The sequence below is a fragment of the Balaenoptera physalus genome, assembly GCF_965194825.1.
Source record: "Balaenoptera physalus genome assembly, contig: SUPER_7_unloc_1, whole genome shotgun sequence".
In the NCBI taxonomy this organism is placed as follows: Eukaryota; Metazoa; Chordata; class Mammalia; order Artiodactyla; family Balaenopteridae; genus Balaenoptera; species Balaenoptera physalus.
Genome location: NW_028126534.1, coordinates 60,589 through 85,847, shown reverse-complemented (window position 1 = coordinate 85,847; position 25,259 = coordinate 60,589). Strand labels below are relative to the sequence as shown.

The 25,259-nt window shown below is 36.5% G+C and overlaps 1 protein-coding gene and 1 long non-coding RNA gene across 14 annotated transcripts in view; both read right to left on the bottom strand.

Moving 5' to 3' along the window:
• Positions 1–25,259, bottom strand: part of LOC309665250 (uncharacterized protein) — an 89,291-nt gene that overhangs the window by 28,167 nt on the left and 35,865 nt on the right. For 6 of the 13 annotated variants that reach the window (XR_014266284.1, XR_014266285.1, XR_014266286.1 and 3 more), the window contains exons 1-2: positions 5,391–7,102; positions 1,627–1,700 (exon numbers count right to left, since the gene is read on the bottom strand). Coding sequence is in view for 1 of the 13 variants with exons in the window: in XM_082478889.1 (XP_082335015.1) it covers positions 1,627–1,700; positions 5,391–5,454 (138 nt within the window). In the remaining 12 variants the exon portion in view is untranslated. Of the gene's footprint in view, positions 1–1,626; positions 1,701–2,409; positions 2,542–5,390; positions 7,103–7,276; positions 8,238–18,558; positions 19,734–25,259 lie in introns of those variants that run through there. The other 7 variants (XR_014266279.1, XR_014266281.1, XR_014266278.1 and 4 more) reach the window with 7 other exon arrangements.
• Positions 11,331–13,462, bottom strand: LOC309665264. Its single transcript, XR_014266299.1, has 2 exons — positions 12,848–13,462; positions 11,331–11,760 (listed from the first exon to the last, which is right to left on the bottom strand). It is a non-coding gene; the product is annotated as an uncharacterized lncRNA (long non-coding RNA).

The window sequence follows — 25,259 nt, the reverse complement described above, 5'->3', positions numbered from 1 at the left end:
TCTTATGTTACTGAATCACAGAACTTTGGAAAGTAGCCACAGATGTCCTCTAATAGCCAATCAATAGTATTTACTAACTAGACTAGCTCGTCGTTTTCCTATAGATACCCACAACTACAACATCTCACATTCATGAAAATGACACTCTCTTCTTGGAAGTTTAAGCTAATATTTCTAAACCATGTGTTTGAGATAAAACTAAATTCTAGTAAGAGGTATTATAAAATAATGTAATTCCCAACAAAATACATGAGGATTTAGGAAATACTGGCATCTTTCATAGGAAAACACAGTTGCCTCATCTCATCCCGATAACAAGAAATTTGAGTGACACAGCTCTTTGGTCTAAGCATTTGTGTGTGTGTGTGTGTGTGTGTGTGCTTTAGCTGGTCCTCTGGATGGGATGCATTAACATTCTTTTTTTAAGATTTGTGGGCTAGAATATTTTTACATAAGTGATGCATAGGATATGCGGTTTATAAATTAGGCTCTATGGCCATTCTCATCCCTCATGGAATGGAACATGAGGGTAAACAGAACAACCGGCACAAACAGTTTCTGGAAAAACCATTACATTTCCTTGAACTTTCCCAGTAGAAGAAAAAAAGGTGGGGACTTCAGGTAGGCAGCTGAGATACATTTGCCCCACAAATAAGTACATAAATTTTAGTCTATTAAAACTGGAAGGACTCCCCCAAAGCTATCTGATGAAAGGATTTGCAAAGAGTAGATCAAGAAGGACAGGCAGGTCTAGGGTCTGCTGGCCACGGCCAGGATACCACCTAAAAGATTTGTCCATAATTGAAGGAGGAACTACAACTTGGCCAAAGTGATGGGTGCTGCTCCTTCCCTCTAGTTACTCCTAGATGACCCTGCCTTTCACCACCCTACACCCTATAGCCCTCCTGCGTTGTCTGTCTGGGGACTTACTGCGGACTTTAGATGAAGGAGATTAGGCGAGGAAGAAGAAGAGGAGAAGGAGGAGAGCAGGAGTGGGGAGGGAACAGGAGAAGGAGGATGATGAAGGAAAGTCATTACCAAAAAATGACTGTGGCCTCTTCTGTAGTCTGGTCACCTAATGAACAAATGGGGACCCTGAGACAGAGAGGGATTCCCCAAACCATACAGATACTCGCTTTCCACAACTGACGCAGACCAAATGCTTCCTCTGCTACATCATATAACCTGTGTGAAAGAATCCTTTTCATAGATCATCCAGATGATAAACCTAGTGTAAATTATTTCCACCACCACAAGGTTATGGCACGTATTACTGTTTTAGCAAAAAAAAAAAAAAAAAAAATTCATTTTGCCACTTAAAGTATTTAAGAGTATACTACCCTTCTTTGATAACAGTCTGTTATTTTTCATCATAACATGGCTTAAAAGGAAGAGAATAACAAGAGAAAGAAACTTCCAGGAAAAACAATGCAATGTAGTGTGATCCACATCCACTTCTCTGGATAGAACTCCATCATGAAAAACATTAACTCTCTGAATCTTGAATCCACCTGCAATTCAAGGTCATCCATGCAGATTTTGAGAGTTGAAGGCAAAAGTACACAAAATCCAGTTCCTGGAAATACCATCCCTGCTTTGCCCCCATGTCCCCACACACCCCCTCACCTGAGCGGCATGGAGTTTCACTAAGAGACTTCTTGATGGGGAAGCCCGCCAGTCAGAGTGGACAAGACAGTATGCTAGGAGGCAGGAAGAAAATGTTAGAACTTCCATTTGCATTCCTCCTCATCTCATTCTTTTAAAATTCCTGTATCTGTATAACCTTTGTCTTGCATATAAATTACGGAACCATAGAACATGCATTTAATTTGCAAATGCATAAATATACACACTGGATCTTCATGCTCAGAAAACTTTTTACTGAGTAGGAGAAGGATAGAAATGTTGGAGAACACTGACATGCACCAGATTCCTGGCCTTTTCTAAGGAATCAAACCAGAATCCAAAACAGCCATGGGCTCTGGGCTCTGTCAGGCAAAGCACATGTGTGTGGCCTGTCCAGGGAGAAGGAGAACCATGAATAAACTTTAGAATATCTGTTTCACCAAACTCTGAAACTCAGAGGGACCCCGTCAGCCCTGAGTTTCACCTTGTAGGCAGAGGGCAGATAACACAGGTAAGTGAACCATTCTCCCCCCACTTGCCTGCAAACACCATGCAGCTGTGGATTGGTAGGGACCCCAAGTCTGTAGTAAGAGCACAGATCCAGTTAGAATACAGTGCAGGAACTTCCAGACCTTCCAGCAGCATCAGAGCTGCAGGGGGAATGTGTGAGGGTGTAGAAGCAAGGGGGACCTCAGGCAGCATCTAGCAGAGATTGGTGAACAGCAGCACACACCATACCCAGGAGAATGGCTTTTAGTTAAGAATGCAGTGGTTTGCATTTACATTAGATTGTTGAAAGCATCCTGTTGCTTTCGAGGCAAAATTCTGAAGGCAGTAGTTTTATTTACTAATTTAAAAAACAGGTTTTACATATAGAAAATCCACTGGAAGGTGTTTTGGATCAGGTAAACAGTTCTGAAGAAAGAAAAGAAAAATGGACTCATTAAGTCAAATTTATGGATATAGTGACTTGACTAGTAAGCAGGAGAGTAAAAATATTAGACAAAATTAAACATCAGATCAATATACCTAGGGTGCACAAACACTGATCACACTCACAAGCTGGCATATTGAGAAAGGGTCTCAGCTATTAGGCCAAGCAACTGCTGTGATCCAGCTTAAGCACAGGCAGATCGGATACACTTTCTCCCAATTCAGGGGTTTTAAGCTAAGATGAGGGGAGTTTAGTCAATAATGAAGTTTTAGTGAAAGCAGCATCAGTAGTTGTCAGCACTTGCCACTGGAAGATAATGTGTGAACAGCAAGTTGAGAAAGAGAAGTATTTCAGTTTTGATGCCAAAACCAATCACTTGAACACATTACTAGATGTAGAAAATGGACTTAAGAGTCTATACTGGTCGATCCACTGCACACTGTCTACATTACCCAGTAATCTTCAGTAGTTGTCAGTATTTCACACACTCTGATCTCTAACACAGCGGGAAGGTCAGATATACTTGTCAAGGTCAAGCTGGATGTCAGTGAAGGACTCAGTGAAAGTGTGAAAATCTTGCAACTTGCTCTCAGATAGATGACCATCAAATGAAACATTTCATGATATGATATATAATAAATGATATATAATATGACATGACATGATTAATGTATCAATACACAAAGGAATGGTAAAAAATACTGATTGATATGATATGATATGACATATAATACAAAATATATGATATGATATGACATGATTGATTTATCAATACAAAAAGGAATGGTAAAAAAAATACTATACATTACAAACTTGAAAAAAGTGTTGCCTGATAATCTCTGGAGACATACTCTATTTTTAATTTCATCCCACATGGCTTCATGGGCTATCATGTCTACACTCTTTTTATTAGGGTAACATTTTTGCTTTTACTCAGTATATGGATAATTTAGCAGTGGTTAAATTTTTTTTATTAAAACACTTTGTATTCAAATTATGAGCAGACTTTATATACAGTTTATTTGTGCGTGTGGATGTCTTCTTTGTTTTATGTCATCCCACTGTGATATCATTTCACCAGTTTCCTACTGAATAGAGTTGGGGAGGTGTACTGATAAGAGATTTAAATCCTAAGCAAAGGGAATCAACGTGCCCAGGCTGAGAAAGTATTTAAGGGAAGATGGATGAACTGAAATCTTACTGGTGGTTTTCACATTTATGAATTTTTACTATATCAAAATATAATAAGTATAAAAAATGGGACTAGGGGAGCTAAGCAAATCTTAGAAAATAAATTCAAGCTACCAATGCACTTACTCTGTTAATCTGTTTGTCCTTCATACAAACAGATGTATGGGTTTGGCTAGAAGACCTGTACTTTTCCATTGATTTCTAAAATTCTAGAATGATGCCTTCCAATTGAAGCTAAATGCTTCCCCCATGCTTCATTTGTCTTGTGAGAGAAAAAAAAAAAAAGCAAAAACAACAACAGCCCTGATGATATCCAGAGGTAAGCCTGGACATAAATACCAAAAGGTATCACAGAATACCAATGCCAAGCAAGATTACTCTGAGATAATGATGAAGTGAGATAAAGTGAAGGCAATTCACAACTGTTTTCTAAGTACAGAAAAAGAAGTCACTGTGCCATCCCCCCAAAATACCAAACACTCCATTCTCTTGGTTAAAATGAGTGACATCTACTTTGTTTCCAGTAATGGCTTTATTTTGACTATAGTCTTCCCTCTTGTAGCTAAAATTTATTGAGATGAATTATAGAATTGCCTTGGCTTTCAGCATCCAATTTAAAGTGGCCCATCACTTTCAGACCCTCTCCCAAGTCACCCAACTAAAGCCCAAATCTTGTAGTAGCTCTTTTCTAACACCCTCTTACTGAGACACCCCAGGATTCCCCATGGTGTGTGTCTTCCCTCACTGCCATGAGTAATAAATCCAACTTGTTCTAGACTAAACTGGTTCCCAGGTGTGTTCCTGGTTGTTTTGGCTGGAGAACATAGACGTTGGAATGATCTCATCCTAACCAGCTAACTCTGGCACCCCGTGGAGAACACCCCCATTCTTCAGCCCTTTCACTAAACACTGCTTACTCCAGAAAGCCTTCTCTACTGCCCCAATGAGGACTGGTCCCCTGTGCTGTGTTGCCTAGACCACTTTGCACTTCTCCCCTGTGACAACCACTGCATATCTTTTTTTTTTTTTTAACATCTTTATTGGAGTATAATTGCTTTACAATGGTGTGTTAGTTTCTGCTTTATAACAAAGTGTATCAGTTATACATATACATATGTTCCCATATCTCTTCCCTCTTGTGTCTCCCTCCTTTCCACCCTCCCTATCCCACCCCTCTATGTGGTCACAAAGCACCGAGCTGATCTCCCTGTGCTATGTGGCTGCTTCCCACTAGCTATCTATTTTACATTTGGTACTGTATATATGTCCATGCCACTCTCTCACTTTGTCACAGCTTACCCTTCCCCCTCCCCATATCCTCAAGTCCATTCTCTAGTAGGTCTGTGTCTTTATTCCCGTCCTGCCCCTAAGTTCTTCATGACCTTTTTTTTTTTTTTTTCTAAGATTCCATATATACGTGTTAGCATACGGTATTTGTTTTTCTCTTTCTGACTTACTTCACTCTGTATGACAGACTCTAGGTCCATCCACCTCACTACACTGAAAGCTCCTTGCAGGCAAGAGAGAGGAGTGAAGCATGTCTCACCACATTGCCAGTACTTACTCTAGTCCCTGATGAAAAGTGTTTATTAAAAGTTTGTTAATTAATGGACACAAGAATTAAAGTTTTCTAACTTACCTTCTGTATAAATCACAGGAGTGTAATGACATCTCTCAAGTAGCCAATATATTTTGAGAAGAATCTGTAAGAATAAAACAGCATTAAAAATTGATGTTTAATAGGGCAAAGAAAATTCCCAATTATTGAATTTATCATTTATTTTATATTTCAAATATGGATATCCTTGTAGGTTTTGAAATTTTTCATTGTAAAATTTAGGTGTTCACAGAATATGGATTAAAAAGCAAATTTACTTCGAGGTATTGTTTCTATTTTGACACAAAGTCATAAAAAAAAAACTATTACCAAAGAAGATGTTTAAAATAATTTAAATATGTGACTTGTAACAGCTACATATATTGTAAATCTACTGTTCTAAAAATAAGGAGCAATTAGCCCTTGTTTACTTTAACATTTAATCTGCTGAACAGTCTGGAGAACCATTTATTTACTAACAAATATATGTAAAATACGGTAGTGAAAAACAACTCCGTGTGCTTTTTTGACTGTTTGAAAATTATATTTGAATTATTGAAAAAACTGAAAATGTTTCAAAACATTATTTGAAAGATGTGTAAGAGAGAGGATAGGAAAATATGCCTGCATATTTATCGCCTAACAATTTAAATTACAAATATGGAGAGTACAAACTTTCAGTTATAAGATGAGTAGTTCTAGAAATTTCATGTACAGCATGGTGACTATAGTTAATAATAATGTACTGTATGCTTGAAGTTTTCTAGAAGAATAGATCTCAAGTGTTCTCACCACACACACAGACACACAGGCACACACGCACACAAAAGATAACTATGGGAAATAATGAATATGTAAATTAGCTTGATTATGGTATGATTTCCTGATTTCACTTTGTGAAATGATTGTGGAATCATTTTCACAATGTGTATGTAGATCAAAACATTATATTGTACAACCTAAAAATATACAATTTTTATTTGTCAATCATACTTCAATAAAGCTGGAAAAAATACACAGACGTATATATACATGTATACATATATATGTTTTGTGTATGTGTATATGCACATACATATGTGTGCGTTTTAGCATCCTTAAATTTGCATTACCTATTCCAGTTTTTGCTGGAAAATACTATTTTTATTGTTCCACAAAACATAGCACACCAAGGTTGATCAGCAGATTTGAATCCCAAGTAACTGTCCTCTCTCTCCAGCAGTTTCTGACAGGTTTGCCTGTCCTTGGGTTTGGTGAATTCCCTCCCTGCTCTCACCTCCACTGGCAGAATCCCCAGCTTACCCCGACCCTCTAGTTACAGCCCTAATCCTCCAAAAATTTCATGAACATAAAGAAAGGTTTCTCCTCAGGAAAACACTGCATGGTTCTACTGTTGACCAACTATGGGTTTATGATATGATCAATTCATGTGATTTGTCTATAAACCTGGAAGGGCAAATTGAATACATTTTATTTTTTCTCAGAATAAGTGAAGGTACACATCAATCTACAATTGAAAATAAAATTTCATTAAAATGTACTTAAAAAAGAACTCCTTGCCTAGCCCTAGATCCCAGAGGTTTTCTCCCAGGATTTTTTCTAAAAGTTTTATAGTATTATATTTTATATTTAATTTTGTGATCCATTTTTGAGTTAATTAGTGTGAAAGGGGTGAAGTTTGGGTTGAGTTTTTTTAGCCTGTGGACATCCGTTTTCTCCAGCATCATTTGTTAAAAAGACTAGGCTTCCTCTCTCAGAACGAAGTTAGTAAAGTGAAAAAAAAAATGAAACGTAAAACTGAAAGTGAAGATTTTTATTCTTTGTAAAAAAGTTTTAATATCTCTCCGTTAATAAACAAATAACAATTTATGGATAGAGTTATGTTAAACAATAATTTTGCAATTGAATCATGCTCAAAATCAACCCACCAAGTTTGAGAAAAAGACCTCGTTAACTGAACCGCTATGGAGACCAGCACAACTCCCAGGTATATTGGTGAATTTGAGAGAGAACTTGATAGCACATGGCCGCAGTTTACTTGGCTGAGTGCCACCTGCATAGGCACAAATGACCCAGTTCTGAAACTCATCTGGCTCCTGAGCAAACGAAATGTAAAGGACTATGTATTAGTTTCCTATTGATGCATAACAGATTACCACAAGCTAAGTGGCTTCAAATAACACCCATTTATTAACGAATAGTTTACAGCAGGCTGGATTCAATGGTCAGAGTATCATAAGGCTGAGAGGAAGGTGTTAGCAAGGCAGATTCCTTGTCTGGAGGCTCTAGGAAGACATCTGCCTCTAGGCTCATTTAGGTTGTTATACGGTTCCTTGCTGTTGGAAGTGTTAGGTCCCTTATTTTCTGGCTGTCACCCAGAGTCCTTTCTCAGCATCTTAAGACCACCCACATTCCTTTTCATGTGTTTTCCTCTGCCTTCAAGCCAGCAATGATCTATCAAGTCACCTTGTACATCAAATCTCTCTGACCTTCTCTTCTGCTGCCAGATGGAGCAAACTCTGTATGCAAAGTGCTTACCTGATTGGGTCCAGTCCACCTGGATAAACTCTATGTATTAAGATCAATCCATTCAGTTTTAACTACAACTGCAAATTCTCTTCACAGCAGTATCCAGATTAGTGTTTGAATGAAGAATCAGAGAACAGGAATCTTGGAAGACCAGGTTTAGAAATCTTCCTACTATAAGCCTGTAATGAGTTAAGTGCATTTAAGCCCTTCTGGGATTTCCCAGAGGGGTCTTGTAGTCGATGATGAAACATTCTAGTTAGTTACCATGTGATATTTACACATTAATCCTCTACATCTTCCTGGGACCTGCGATGTCCTCCAGCTCTTCCACATTCATCAGGTTCCATAAAGTTCCTCAAAGGCACTACAATCCTCACCTCGTGTGGCCGAAAATTCCACCAGTGGCAAAGCAGGAGATTCCTTGAGGTGCCCCTTGATGAGGGGCAGGAGAGAGGACATGGTCTTCTTTTCTGCTTTGGTTTACAAAATTTAAAGACGTATCAAAATTTCAGAGCTTTTGTTGACAGTTTTTTTGTTTTCACGTCTAACTCTTTGTCCTCTCCTCCATGGGGCTCAGGCATCAATGAATGGACCTGGTCCAGGTGATGAATCTAACTAACAGGAACAACCAGGAGTTGACCCGGACCAGACCTCCTCTAAGATGTCTAAGTTTTGGTCTCACTTTAACTCACGACCAATAACTTCACAAGGGCCCTCATTGTTGCCCAACAATTCTAACATATTCCTTTGTCCGTTCACTCTCTCATGCTCCTAAATTATTTCATACTTCACATCTTCTCTTTCTGAAAACTTCCCAAGTCTCCTCCTCAGTGACCACCCTCAGCTGATGACTTGCTTCTGCTGACTAAAAACAATTGCACAGCGTGAGAGTTGTGAGTTAAGTTTTATCTGGGGCAAAATGAGGACTATAGCCTGGGAAACAGCATATCGAATAGCTCTGAGAAAGTGCTCCAAAGAGGAAGTGGGGAAGGTCAGTATATATGTGATTTTGGTGAAGGGGGAGTACATGCAATCAAGCAGATATTTTTTGCAGAAGGTTCTGCTAGTTTCGTGAAGGTTACTGCTAGTCATGAGGAGCAGACATCACCATGAAGAATTTTTTAGTGCTTTTCTAAATATGAGGAGATGCAAGAATTGGGCTCATAAAATCATCTCCTGAAAATATCTAACTGTCTAAGGACCTGTTCTGCCAGTTTTTTCCAGAGCACAGAGTGCCTCATTTCTGATCTCCACCCTGAATTCCTTTCAGGGCGTGTTGAAGGTCAGCAGATGCAGTGGCTCATAATTTAATTTTTGTAGAGGTAGATGGCAAGTGCCAATTTGTATGTGACATTTCCATAGGCCTGAGAAGACAGAAGCAATCGGAAGGCAACTTCCCTATTTTCCCCACATCTGCCCACCTACAGGCCATTGTGTCCATGCACCCTGCCTTCCCTCCTGACACAGTGGATTCACCGTCCATGCCCCGTTCAGAGACCAAACCTTCCACTTTGCACCAGAATCTATCTACTCTCTCCAACAAAAAGATACAAGGCAGTATACTGCCCCAGATATTCAACACCACCACCTCATGGATAAACAATACAAATTTTATTTAATCATTACAATCAGCATACAATGGTACCATACTTTTTGCATCTTAAAAAATAAATACAGAATACCTCTTTTGACCTCCATATCCACCTCTAAATACTCCTCCATTTCTCTTCTCCAACTTACATATATACTTGAAATTTTCTTTTTTTAAATTGAGGTACAATTGACATAGAACATTATATTAGTTTCAAGTATACAACATAATGATTCAATATTTACATATATTGCAAAATGATCACCACAACAGATCTAGTTAGCATCCATCACCATACACAAGAATTTTTTTCTTGTGATGAGAACTTTTTTTTTTTAAATTTATTTTCTTTTGGCTGTGCTGGGTCTTTGTTGCTGCATGTGGGCTTTCTCTAGTTGCAGCAGGCAGGGGCTTCTCATTGCGGTGGCTTCTCTTGTTGTGGAGCACGGGCTCTAGGCACGTGGGCTTCAGTAGTTGCAGCATGTGGGCTCAGTGGTTGTGGCACATGGGCCCTAGAGCGCGCAGGCTTCAGCAGTTGCAGCACGTGGGCTCTAGGGCACACGGGCTCAGTAGTTGTGGCTCACTGGCTTAGTTGCTCCAAGGCACGTGGGATCTTCCCGGACCAGGGATTGAACCCATGTCCCCTGCATTGACAGGCGGATTCTTAACCACTGCGCCACCAGGGAAGTCCTGATGAGAACTTTTAAGATCTACTCTCTTAGCAACTTTCAAATACGCAGTACAGTATTATTAACTGTAGTCACCATGCTGTACATTACATCCCTATGACTTAATTATTTTATAGCTGAAAATAAATTTTATTTTAAATGAATTTTATTTTATAGCAGATGCAAACTATTATATACAGGATGGATAAACAACAAGGTCCTACTGTATAGCACAGGGAACTATACCCAAGCACAGGGAACTATATCCAATCTCCTGGGATAAACCATAATGGAAAATAATATTTTTAAAAATGTCTCTATGTGTATAACTGAGTCACTTTGCTGTACAACAGAGATGGGCACAACATTGTATATCAACTAGACCACAATTAAATAAATAAATAAATAAATAGGATGGCAAAGAGTAGAAATCAATCAGTCTCCTTCCTTTATTTTTAAAAGTAAGCATGCTGTTATGTTAAACAAAATTCAAAATTGAAATTATGTAAAAATTTCTACAGAATTCATTCTGCAGAAGCGGCTGAGGAAATAACAAGCATGGCAGCCATAGCAATACAATAAAATATGAGTCCTATGGGACGACAGAGCTCTTGCTATCATTAGCAGTTGAGCAGAAGCGGAGAGTCAACATCAAATAGCAGCTACCTGGATCTGTAATAGCTAAAATAATACTCATATGATTATAAATATAAATATCACAGGGGAGAGAAATGGGCGTGGGTTTAATAAATTGAAATTCAAGTATAATTCCAGAATGAAAACCAATTCCTTAGGACTGATTATGGCAAGATAGTTGTACTTTATATACTTCATCTTTTGGTACATTATTAGAAACTTGTGCAAACATCAGAGCACCTTATTACTTTTCCAGCACAAGAATTATTGATTATAAGAGACACCATTAATACTTTAAGAGGACTAAAAGAGGAAAAGTAAATACTAGATTAAATATGCACTTTAATTTTAAAATTCATACTGACTAGTAAGTATGAAATAGTAAGTATGAAGAACATGTCTAACCACTGAAGGATCACAGCAACAATCTCAACATACTGATTAGTAATTAGACTATTTTAGTAGCTTCAGTCAGGGTGAATACCACATTACAAAAGGCACATTAATGAACAAATGTAGCTCTAGAGGAAAACAAACAGGAGATGAGGATTCTGAAAATTTTTCCTTAGAATTCAATGGCCATGTCTAAGATTGGCTGAGAGTATAAGACCTAAAGGAGGAGTAGTAACATATGGAAGTAAGATCCAACTAGCTAAGAAAAGATAGGTGAATACCACGGACATTGGTTTTCAAAGAGGGATGTTTGTAATGAACCCAGACTCTCCTGGTCTGCCTGGAGCCCTCTCAGCAGAGTTGGACAACACTTGCAGGATGCTATACAAAACAACATCTGTGGCACAGAAAGTTTAACTAGAGGACTGACATGTGTGTGACCAGAGGACATGCATTTAAGAGGGACTTTAAGGATATCTAGTGTGACTCCACAATTCCACGGATGAGTTAACCAAGGCCCAAGGAAGAGAATAATAATGCAGTTGATAAGTAGCTGGGCTTGGTCTAATCCAACTTTGCAAATTTAGTGATAAGACTAAAATTCTAGAGGGTCACCACTTTTCATTCTGAGAGCCTTGAATTTCAAACTCAGAGCTGTTTTTTCTCAGGAGATGGGTTCTCAGGCAGCTGCTTCCTGAAGAACATACACTGCTAATAAAAGACTAATACACAATTAAACATTCTAGCAGTCCTCATTTATTTGGCTTACATCCTCATATTCCCCTTTAATATTTTTAGACACTATCAAGGTTTACAATCCTAATCCAGTATAAACTGTAAACACACACATATACATACACAGACAGGAAGTTTCTTTCAGAAGTTTCGTAATTTTCTACGGTCTTTATTACAAAACTGTATCCCATGAAGTGCACAGCTTGGGAAGTCAACGGCATTTCCTTTCTAAATCCCTCTTTGTTAAGTCATGCCTTTAAGTGCACTTATAGCACCAAACTCAGGGCTATTAAAGGCAAATTGATAATTTTTCACGCTGAAATCTATCTATACTTACCCACCTATTTTTACTTTTACCATGGTGGTACTCTCCAAAACTTTGAAGTCACTCAAGCTGATTTTTCCCAGAAGGAACTCATTCTATTAGTAAATGTTAATGCCAAGAATATAGATAATCACAACAAAAAGAATAAAATACCTAGGAATAAACCTACCTAAGGAGGCAAAAGACCTGTACTCAGGAAACTGTAAGATACTGATGAAATAAATCAAAGATGACACAAACAGATGGAGAGATGTACCATGTTCTTGGACTGGAAGAAGAAATATTGTGAAAATGACTATACTACCCAAAGCAATCTACAGATTCAATGCAATCCCTATCAAATTACCAATGGCATTTTTTACAGAACTAGAACAAAAAATCTTAAAATTTGTATGGAGACAAAAAAGACCCCAAATAGCCAAAGCAGTCTTGAGGGAAAAATACGGAGCTGGAGGAATCAGACTCCCTGACTTCAGACTATACTACAAAGCTACAGTCATCAAGACAATATGATACTGGCACAAAAACAGAAATACAGATCAATGGAACAAGATAGGAAGCCCAGAGATAAACCCACGCACCTATGGTCAACTAGTCTATGACAAAGGAGGCAAGGATATACAGTGGAGAAAAGACAGCCTCTTCAATAAGTGGTGTTGGGAAAACTGGACAGCTACATGTAAAAGAATGAAATTACAACACTTCCTAACACCATACACAAAAATAAACTCAAAATGGATTAAAGACCTAAATGTAAAACCAGACACTATAAAACCCTTAGAGGAAAACATAAGCAGAACACTTTTTGACATAAATCGCAGCAAGATCTTTTTTGATCCACCTCCTAGAGTTATGAAAATAAAAACAAAAATAAACAAATGGGACCTAATGAAACTTAAAAGCTTTTGCACAGCAAAGGAAACCATAAACAAAACAAAAGGACAACCCTCAGAATGGGAGAAAATATTTGCAAATGAAGCAATTGACAAGGGATTAATCTCCAAAATATACAAACAGCTCATGCAGCTCAATATCAAAAAAACAAATAACTCAATCAAAAAATGGGCAGAAGACCTAAACAGACATTTCTCCAAATAAGACATACAGATGGCCAAAAAGCACATAAAAAGATGCTCAACATCACTAATTATTAGAGAAATGCAAATCACAACTACAAAGAGGTATCACCTCACACTGGCCAGAATGGCTGTCATCAAAAACCTACAAACAATAAATGCTGGAGACGGTGTGGAGAAAACGGAACCCTCCTACACTGTTGGTAGGAATGTAAACTGGTACAGCCACTATAGAAAACAGTATGGAGGTTCCTTAAAAAACTAAAAATAGAGCTACAATATAATCCATCAATCCCCCTCCTGGGCATATACCCAGAGAAAACCATAATTTGAAAAGATATGTGCACCCCAATGTTTTTTGCAGCACTATTTACAATAGCCAGGACATGGAAGCAACCTAAATGTCCATCAACAAAGGAATGGATAAAGAAGATGTGATATATATACAATGGAATATTACTCAGCCATAAAAAAGAACAAAATAATGTCATTTGCAACAACATGGATGGACCTAGAGATTGTCATACTGAGTGAAGTAAGCCAGACACAGAAAGACAAATATCATATGATATCACTTACATGTGGAATCTAAATAAATGATACAAATGAGCTTATTTACAAAATATAAGTAGAGTCACAGATGTAGAAAACAAACTTGTGGTTACCAGGGGATAAGGGGGGGGGAGGAATAAATTGGGAGACTGGTATTGACATATACACACTATTATATATAAAAGAGATAACTAATAAGAACCTGCTGTGTAGCACATGGAATGCTACTCAATACTCTGTAATGGCCTATATGGGAAAAGAATCTTAAAAAAAAAAAAAAAAGTGGATACATGTATATATATAACTGATTCCCTTTGTTGTACACCTGAAACTAACACAACATTGTAAATCAACTATATTCCAATAAAAGATTTTAAAAAAGAACATAGGTAAATTGCTCTCCTCAAGAACCTTTATACTTTTTAAATTATTTCATACTGCATGACAGTTAGTAATAGCAAAGAAAAGTGATTTCAGTTACCCCACAAATTGGTACTATAGTGCCGTGAAGACACTTGATTGACTAGGATGTTAGTGCAGTGTAATTTTCTGATTAATTAAAATATCTAGGTTTCTTAAAGTTATATATTTAATGTAGCCAATAAACGGGTGATAGACACTAAATTTAATAAAAGAGGAGAAAATCAGGATCTCCAATACAGGGAAACCAAAATGGTTTAAAAAGTTACCATGCATTACTATTAAGATTAAACCTCAAGGGAATGAAGTCAGGGAAGATAGTGAAGTTGGAAGCACCAAGAATTCATCTCTCTACCTGGACAGCAACTGTACTAGGAGAAACTATCAGAGGTGGATATTTTGGAACTTTGGAGTTTATTTGAACACTTGTAACTTCAAGGGGATAGCTTGGCTAGGACATTTTCATTAATTTTGGTTTATTTCAACCATTAGGGTGGTTGCACCTACTCAGCCCCCTACCCCAGCCCCATACCAGACAGCTGTGAAGAACGTAACCCAAATTTCTGGAGCAGCTTCTTCTGGAGCCAGGGTGGCCAATAAGATCCTTGTCATCCACATGTAGGTTCTTGGTTCTAACTGTGAACTACTGCTCTCACTGCTGAAGTGTGGATATGGAGGCTGGCCACCAATGTTCCAACTTCCACCAGCTGAAGTAATTTCCAGGAGATTTAAAAGAGCCACCTGTTTTTTTGTTTGCTTGCTTTTTGTTTGTTTGTTTGTTTTTGATATTCAAAAGCAACTATGTATATGGGGGAATTTAGAAAGCCACCATGCATACCTAGGGAAATATGGAGCTCAGAAAAGACATGCAGAAGATCTTAAGCTTTTACTCCAATACAGAGACACCTTATAGCAACTTTTTAAAGTACCAAACTCTGAGGAAAAGGGAAAATCTGATTTCCCCAGTTTCCATGTTATCAAATTCAAAAGTCCAATTTTCAATAAAAAAACAACAAGGCATACAAAGAAACAAGAATGCATAGCTGATTCAAAGAGGCAAAATAAAGCAACAGAAAATGTACCTGAGGAAGCATAGATGTCAAAATTACTAGACAAAGATTTTAAAACAACTGTTTTAAAGACACTCAAAGAGCTAAAGGAAGACATGGACAAAGGAAAATAATATATTAAAAAATATCAATGAAGAGATTAAATTATTTTCAAATAGAACCAAAACGAAATTTTGATGCTGAAAAGTACAATAACTGAAATGAAAAATACCTCAAAAGGGTTAAAAAGCAGATTTGTGCAAGTGGAAGAATAAGTGAACATAAAGAAAGAACAACTGAAATTATCAAGTCTAAGGAACAGAAAGAAAAAAGAATGAAGAAAATTGAACAGAGCCTAAGAGACCTGTGAAACACCATCAAGTGGACCAACATAGGCGTTGTGGGAATGCCATCAGGAGAAGAGAGAGAGAAAGGAACGAAATGAATAACGCCTGAAAACCCCCCAAATTTAAAGGACTGAAATTGCAATAAATGCATCTACAAATCCAAGAAGCTCAAAAACTCCAAATAGAATAAACTCAAAAATACTCACACTGAGATACATTATAATCAAAATGTTGAAAGACAGAGACAAAGAGACAATCTTGAAAGCAGCAAGAGAGAAGTGACTCATCACATACAAGTGATCCGCAATGAGGTTATCTGTCAATTTCTCATCAGAAAGCTTGAAGGCCAGAAGTCAGTGGGTTGATATACTCAATATGCTTAAAGGAAAAAAAACTGTCGATGGGCAACTTTATATCCAATAAAGCTACTCTTCAAAAATGAGGGAGAAATGACACCCCTAGATTTTAAAAAGCTGAGGGAGGTCACTACCACCAGACCTTCCCTCCAAGAAATGTTAAAGGGAGTGCTTCAGGTTGAAATGAAAGGAAGATAGTAACTTGAAGCCATATAAAGAAATTAGGGTAAAGGTAAATGCATGGGCAACTGTAAAAGCTACTATTACTATAATTTTGGTTGAGCCTGACTTTTATTTTCTAAAGGGTTTAAAATACAAATGCATAAAAATTATTAATCTATTTTATTGTATACAAAATGTGTAATGATGTAATCTATGACATTAATAACAGAAACTGAGGGTGGTGTGGTATAGTAGTAGAGCTTTTTTATGTCACTGAAGTTAAGTTGGCATCAATTCAAATTAGATTATTATAACTTTGGGATATTAAATATAATACCCATGGTAACCACCAAGAAAATATCTATAGGATATACGTATAAAGAATTGAGAAGAGAATTGAAATATTTCACTATAAAAAGTTAACTAAAAATAAAGCAGTAATGGAGAAAATGAGGGAGATAAAAACCTATAGGCATATAGAAAACATATTTGTTTTCTGAAAAATGGCAGAAGTAAATCCCGCCTTATCAGTAACTACCTTAAGTGTAAATGGATTAAACTCTCCAATAAAAATACAGAGATTGGCAAAATGAATAAATATTTATAATTCAACTATGTGGTCTCTATCAGAGACTCACATTACTTCTAAAGACAAATAGGTTGAATGTAAAATGACAGAAAAAATATTTCATACAAATGATGATGAAAATAGGGCTGGAGTGGCTATACTAATATCAAACAAAATAGACTTTAACTTTAAAAAGTTTACAAGAGACAAAGAAGATGTATCTTAATAAAAGTCTCAAGAAATAATTTAAGTATTCATCAACAGATAAATGGATAAAGATGTGGTATATATATACTATGAATATTACTCAGCCATAAAAAAGAATAAAATTCTGCCATTTGCAACAAAGTGAATGGACCTAGAGAGTACTATGCTTAGTGAAATAAGTCAGACAGAAAAAGACAAATACTCTATGTTATCACATATGTGGTATCTGAAAAAATAAAACAAAGGTATATACCAAATTAGAAACAGACTCACAGATATGGAAAACAAACTAGTGGTTACCAGTGGGGAGAGGGAAGGGGAGAAAGGCAAAATAGGGGTATGGGATTAAGAGATACAAACTACTATATACAAAATAGACAAGCAACAAGGATATATTGTACAGCATAGGGAATATAGCCATTATTTTGTAATAACTTTACATGGAGTATAACCTATAAAAATATTGAATCACTATGTGTACACCTGAAACTAATAAAATGTTGTAAATCAACTATACTTCAATAAAAAATTAAATTAAAAAAGGTTCGATATCACAATGAAAATAGAAATTATAAACATTTATGCACCTAATAAAATACCTCAAAATATATGAAGCAAAATATTGATAGAACAGAAGGTGAGAAATAGAGAGCTCTATAATAATAGTGGTGATTTCAATGCCCTGCTTTCAGTAATGGATAGATCAGTCAGACATAAGAGATGTAAGAAAATAGAGGACTTGAAAAATGCAATAAACCAACTAGATATAAAAGGTATATAGAACACTACCCCAAAATAGCAGAATACAGTTTTTTTTCAAGTGCACATGGGACATTCTACAGGACAGATCACATGTTAAACCACAAAATAAGTCTGAATAGATTAAAAGACAGATATCATACTAAGTACCTTCTCCAATCACAACAGGATGAAGTTAAAAATCAGTAACAAAGAAAACAGGAAAATTCACAGATTTGTGGAAACTCAACAACATACTCTTAAAGAAGCCATCACAAGATAAATTAGAAAATACTTAGAAACAAATAAAAACACAACATACCAAATTTATGGGATGCAGTGGAAGTAGTGCTCAGAGGGAAATCTATACGTGTAAATGTTTACATTGTAAAAAAATGTAAGATCTCAAATCAACAGCTTCATACCATAAGGAACTAGAAGAGGAAAATAAAGCCAAACTCAAAGCTAGCAGATGGAAAGAAACAATAAAGTTTAGAGCAAAGTTAACAAAATAGAGAAATAAAACAATAGAAAAATATTAATGAAACCAAAAATTGGTTCTTTGAAAAAATAAACAAAATTGACAAACCTTTAGCTAGACTGACAAAATAAAAAAGAGAAGACACAAATAACTAAAATCAGAATAACAGTGGAAGTATTACTACAAACCTTATAGAGGCAAAAAGGAATTATAGAAGAATACTATGAACAACTGTAAGCCAACAAATTAGATAACCATTAGAGAAATGGGCAAACTTCTTGAAACACACAAATGCCCTAAACCAACTCACAAAGAAATAGAAAATCTCAACAGACCTATAACAGGTAAAGAGATTGAATTATTAATCTAAAACTTACCAGCAAAGAGAAGTCCTGGACCAGGTGGCTTCACAAAAGAATTCTACCAAACATTTAAAGAAGAATTAATATCAATCCTTCTCAAGCTCTTCCAAATCATTGACAAGGAGGGAACACTTCCTACCTCATTTTATGAGTCCAGCATTAATTTATATCAAAGCCAGAAAAAAAAAATACCACAAGAAAAGTAAATCACAGATCAATAGCCCTTATGAAGATAGATGCAAAAATCCTCAACAAAATATTAGTAAATTGAATCCAATAGCATTTTAAAATAATTACTTATCATGACCAAGCAGCATTTATTCCTGAAATGTAAGAGTCGTTCAACATAAGAATATTAATCAATGTAATGTGTCACATTAATAGAACAAGGAAAAAAACCACATGATTATCCCAATTGATGCAGAAAAGGCATTTGACAAAATCAAACACACTTTCATGATAAAAAACTTCCAGAAGTCTGGAAATAGAGGGAAAATCCCTCAACATATTAAAAAATATTTACAAAAACCCACAGCTAACATTATAATCAATGGTAAGGGACTGAAAACTGTCCACCTAAGATAAGGAACAAAAACAAGAATACCCACTTTCACTGCTGCTATTCAACATTCTACTGGAAGTTCTAACCAGAGCTATCAGAAAAGAAAAGTGAATAAAAGGCATCCAAAATAGAAAGAGCTAAAACTATTGCAGATGACACCATCCAGTATATAGAATACACCAAGTAGAAACTAATAAATTCAGCAAAGTTGCAGAGTACAAGATCAACACACAAAAATCAGATGTGTTTCTAAATACCAGCAATAAAAAAGGCCAAAAAAAATTTAGGAAAGCAATCCTACTGATAATAGCACCTAAAAGAATTAAATACTTTGTAGTAAATCTAACCAAGCAGGTGAAAGAGTTGTACCCTCAAAACTACAAAATATTGCTGAAAGAAACTGAAGAAGGGACTTCCCTGGTGGCGCAGTGATTAAGAATCCACCTGCCAATGCAGGGGACAGGGGTTTGATCCCTGGTCCGGGAAGATCCCACATGCTGCAGAGCAACTAAGCCCGTGCGCCACAACTACTGAGCCTGCATTCTACAGCCCACGTGCCACAACTACTGAGCCCACGTGCCTAGGGCCCCTGCTCTGCAACAAGAGAAACCACCACAATGAGAAGCCCGCGCACTGCAACAAAGAGTAGCCCCCACTCACCGTAACTAGAGAAAGCCCGCTCGCAGCAACGAAGACCCAACGCAGCCAAAAAAATAAATGAATAACTAAATAAGAAACTAAAGAAGACAAAAATAAATGGAAAGATATTTATATTCATGGCTAGGAAGACTTAATATTTTTATGATGTTAATACCACCCAAAGCAAGCTACAGGTTCAATGTAATCCCTATCAAAATACCAATAGTTCTTTTCACAAAAATGGAATTTTAGGGGGCCTTAAATAGCTAAAACAGTCCTTAAAAAAAGAAAGAAAACTGGAAGACTCATACTTCCTGACTTTGAAACTTACTGCAAAGCTGTAGTAACTAATACAGAATGGTATTGGCATAAGGACAGACATATAGACCACTGGCATAGAATAGAGAGCTCAGAAATAAACTCTCACATATATGGTAAATTGGTTTTTGACAAAGGTGCCAAGACCATTCAATGGGAAAAAGAAAGTCTTTTCAACAAATGGTGCTGGGAAAACTGGATATCCACATGCAAAAGAAGTTGGACCCTTACCTCATATTAAATGCAAAAGTCAATTCAAAATGGATCAAAGATCTAAATTTTAGATCTAAATTTAAGAGCTCAAACTGTAAAACTCAGGGAAAAAAATTTTTAAGTCTTCATTACATTGGATTTGGCAACGACTTAATGACTATGACACCAAAGCACAGGTAACAAAAGAAACAAATGATAAATTGGACTTGATCAAATTAATGTTTGTGCACCAAAGGATACTATCAAAATATATAAATAAATAATAAATAAATAATGGGGTAAAATATTTGCAAATAACATCTGATAGGGGATTAATATCCAGAATATATAAAGAGCTCCCACAACTCCATAACACCAAATAACCCAATTCAAAAATGGGCAAAGGACTTGAATAGACATTTCTCAAAGGAGATATGCAAATGGCTAATAAGCATATGAAAATGTGCTCAATATCATTAGTCATTAGGGAAATGCAAATCACAGCTACAATGAGATAGCATTCTATACCTACTAGGATGGGTTAAAAAAAAAAAGAAAACAAGTGATGACAAGGATGTAGAGAAATTGGAACTCTTGTGCATTGCTGGTGGGAATGTAAAATGGTACAGCTGCTGTTGAAAACAGTTTGTTGTTTTTTCAAAAGACTAAACATGAAACTACCATATGACCCGCAATTTCATTCCTAGGTATACATTCAAAAGAATTAAAAGCAGGGACTTGAACATATATATGTACACCAATGTTCATAGCCAAGTTATTCTCAATAGCCAAAAGGTGTAAATAACATGTGTCCTTGAGCAAAGGAATGTCTAAACAAATTGTGATACATACATACAAAGGAATATTATTCAGCCATAAAAAGAAGTGAAATTTTTATATATGCTGCAACATGGATGTATCTTGAAAACATTATGCTAAGTGAAATTGTCCAGATACAAAACAACAATCATTTGGTGATTCATAGAGACAGAAAGTAGAATAGAGTTAAAGGGGAAAGAGGAATTATTGTTTAATTGATACAAAGTTTTTGTTAGGGATGACCAAAAAGTTTTAGATATAGTGGTGATGATTACACAACATTGCAAATGTTATTTGATGCTACTGAATTACACACTTCGGAATAGTTAAAATGATAAATATTACGTTATGCATATTTTACCACTATAAAGAAAAGATCCTCAATTTCTTTGAAGTTAAGATAAACAGGTGAGAATGCTGATTTTTAGGAAAACAACTACAAATATATGTTAATTGAGAGGAAGTTTTTTTGGCAATAAATTTTAAAGGAAGTGTTTAAATTGGACCTATACAGTAAAAAATGATAAACATAATAGATAAAAATCCTTGATAGAAGTTTCATAAGTCACAGAAGTACTTTTTAAAGTTACAGTTTTTAAGGTCACTATGCTTCTCCTTACTTATTTTCATTTTGACTTTATGTCAACCTGAGAAAAAATAACCAGATATGTCCAACAGTAACTCCAGAAAATTAAACAACACAATGCTGGAAAGGTAGAATCCAAGGCACATAAGTACAGTTGCTATACTGTTCTGAATGAATTACTGAAGTTTTAACAGAAGTATTCTTTTAAAAAGCATTTGACTGAAATGACCACTGGACATCAACTCAAGGTAGAAGAGGCATATATAGGATTTACCATCTCTGATTGTTTCCAGAATTTCATGGTGTATATAATGTAATATCCCAACTCTAGAAAGAAGACCACATTGACCAAGAGAAAGGCTGCTTTCTTAATCTTAGTTTCTGATCCAAAATTTTCAGTGGTTTTTCACAGTCTAAAAGACAAACCCAAATTCCTTAATGCGACATTATCTGGGGCTCAAAATATAATATTGCCAATCACTCCCCCAAGTTCTGAAATCCTCCTAGAGTCAAATTGCTTCTGTCAAGCATTCATCACAGATGTGATTCTGCTCAGATGTGTGATTATTTAATTTCTCCCACTGTATTAGACTGAATTTTTGCTCAGCACATATCCCCAGTGCTCAGCAGTAATTAATTAATTAGTTAAGACTATTAGAGCCATCTGTCTATGCATCATCCTTCCTATAAATCCCCTTCTCACCTTTCACCTCCTACCAGGCCTTCTCACCTCTAGCCTCTTACTACTCATCCCATATGAAAACCACCTTCTGATGAGTTTGCTAAAACCCAGTTACATCACATCCTTGTTCCTCAATAAGTTGTATTCAGATCTAAACTTTCTTGGTTCTCCAGATCTCAACTTTCTTGGTTCCTGCCTTATATTTTGCTCCACTCATCTGGCAAACTGGACTATTCACATTAGTCCCAAACATTCCTCCACACATTAGCTAATGCCATGCTCTCTGTCACAAGAGCCCCTGTGCTTCTCTGCCCATTAAAATAATACCCAAATTTCAAAGTTGGCCTAAATGTCACTTCTTCCAGGTAGCTTTCCTCTTATTGCCCTACCTGAAAATGAGATTCTTGTTTTTAACTTCTCTGGCATTGGAGACATACCTCTTTCAAGGCACGCATTATATGGCATACTTACTTCTCTTAAAATTCTCTTGAAATCATGGATTGGACTGGGTTTACCTCTCTGTCTATGGCACCCTGCAGAGAGTCGATGCAGGCTCAGAGTGCTGGACAAGCTGGAGAAAAGGCCCCTGAACTGCACCAGAGAGCAGGTGAAAGATCTAAGAGAAAGTGTGAGAGCCCTCTGACCCAGGCATTCTAGGCAGATCTTCAACTAACAAGTTGACCTCAAGTCATTGTCACTGCTCATCATTTATCATTGGTGCGCTTAAAGAAATGTATCCATACCATCTCAATGGGCAAATGGCGCTAGGGAAATGCATATTTAGCTGATAAATTTGAGTTTTTACTTAAGATACAAGGATCACACATATTACACACACTTCTCTTTTTTTCATTTCTAACACACATGAATATTAAAGAGAGATACACTTTATTAGTGCTTGTTGTCACCAAAGAAAGTGGTGGGCAAAAGCAAAAACAGCAGAGATGCTCTGAGTGTCCTTATTCTAGACTTTATTGAATTTTAAAAGATTCTAAGGCTCAAACTAGTCCAGTAGAGGCCAAGACATATGCAACTAAAAATCTCATTGGGTACATATTCTATTGTGTAAGCATGGCAAGTGGTGAAAATACACCACCTTACATTCATTTGGAGGTCAATCCAGTACCATCATATGAATTCTTTAGCAATTTGGAACATTTGGGTCAGGATGTTTATGTGCTGCATTTGAAAATAGGAAAAGAGAGGATCTGGACAGAGAAAAGATCTTGATTAGAATATGTTGGAAGTCCTTTCAAGTCCAAGTTTTGAAATTCCCATTTGAATGATTGGAAGAATAGCTTATTTTCATGATAGAGCTCTTTTCTTGGAACCAAATTCCACAGCTCGGGTACAGGGCAGAAAGAAACAGCCCAGCCCCACCCACTTTATAGCTTGGTGGTGGTGGTCTGGTCTCTGATTAGCAAAGAAGCTGAGGCAACAGGCTACAGTTATGGCAACACTTGGCTTCCTGCAGGTTTCCACAGATGAAGGAAGAAAACAGGGGTGATAGTGCGCACGGGCTGCTGTGTATGGATGGCTGTGCATGCTTTTCATTGTACAGTCTGTGCATCGAATATTGCAGCAGCCCTGGACAGAGCTGGGTAAAGGAATACTTACTCGTTTCTTCATCATCATGCATCCTCCGACCTGGAGAATGTGAAGCAAATTTTCAAGAGGTAAAAGTTTACTACATCCAAAGAACAAGTGAATAATGTTATCAGAAATTGTACCCAGATGAAGAAGAGGTGGAATTATTGTACAGTGCTCCTACTGAGTGGTGTATTAAACTGACGACATATTTTAGTCTCTTTGGTGGAAAATCATGACCCATTAGGATTTCTGCTCATAAATATTACTTCTTTTGTGCTTTTCTTTATATTTTTCTGTTTTGTTTATTTATTTACTTATTTACTTATTTATTTTTGGCTGTGTTGGGTCTTCATTGCTGCGTGCAGGCTTTCTCTAGTTGCGGCGAGAGGGGGCTACTCTTCGTTGCTGTGTGCGGGCTTCTCATTGCAGTGTCTCCTCCTGTTGCAGAGCATGGGCTCTAGGTGCGTGGGCTTCAGTAGTTGTGGCATATGGGTTCAGCAGTTGTGGCGCACGGGCTTAGTTGCTCCGTGGCACGTGGGATCTTCGCAGACCAGGGATCAAACCCGTGTCCCCTGAATTGGCAGGCAGATTCTTAACCACTGCGCCACCAGGGAAGTCCCTTTTTGTGCTTTTTTTTAGCCTAGTTCACTATAAAATTAGACAGATGTTCAGAGAGAAAATTAAGCACTGATATCGGATTGAAGCATTTAGTGTATTTCAAATGAAATACATAGATAATCCTGCCTATTCATGTATGTCCAAGTTGAAAAACAAGTGATTTGAAGGAGTTTAGCCCCATTTTATGCTGGAGAAATTCTACAACCTAAAACAAATTCAGCTCTATTTATTCTGATTCAAACAGAAAACATTTAGGTATCTACAAATACTCATATATGTAAGGTGGTCAAGCAAGTCCTTAGGTGTATTCATCCAATGTAGAAAAAGTTCTGGAGATCACATTCATATCCAGAGACCATACATAATGTAACCCACAAGAAAGATCTTCAGCCACATACCTATTCTTCCCACCAGATATTAAATTATATCTTTATACAAACTAAAAGTTATTTTTTCATGATTTATGTAAATAAGTTAAGCATGGAAATGGTATTCAAAATATATTTATACATATGCATAATAGAAAATTTTAAATTGAAAATGGCTAATCAATTTTATAAGGAAAATTAAATATGATAAAACTAAGAATATAGTATAATTTTTGAAGCAAAATATTGTTGTCTATACCATTTTTATTTTAGATATTTTTAGTTTTTATTGAAGTCACTATAGTTTGTCAATGACTTTTGGGAAATTAGAAAATATTTTAA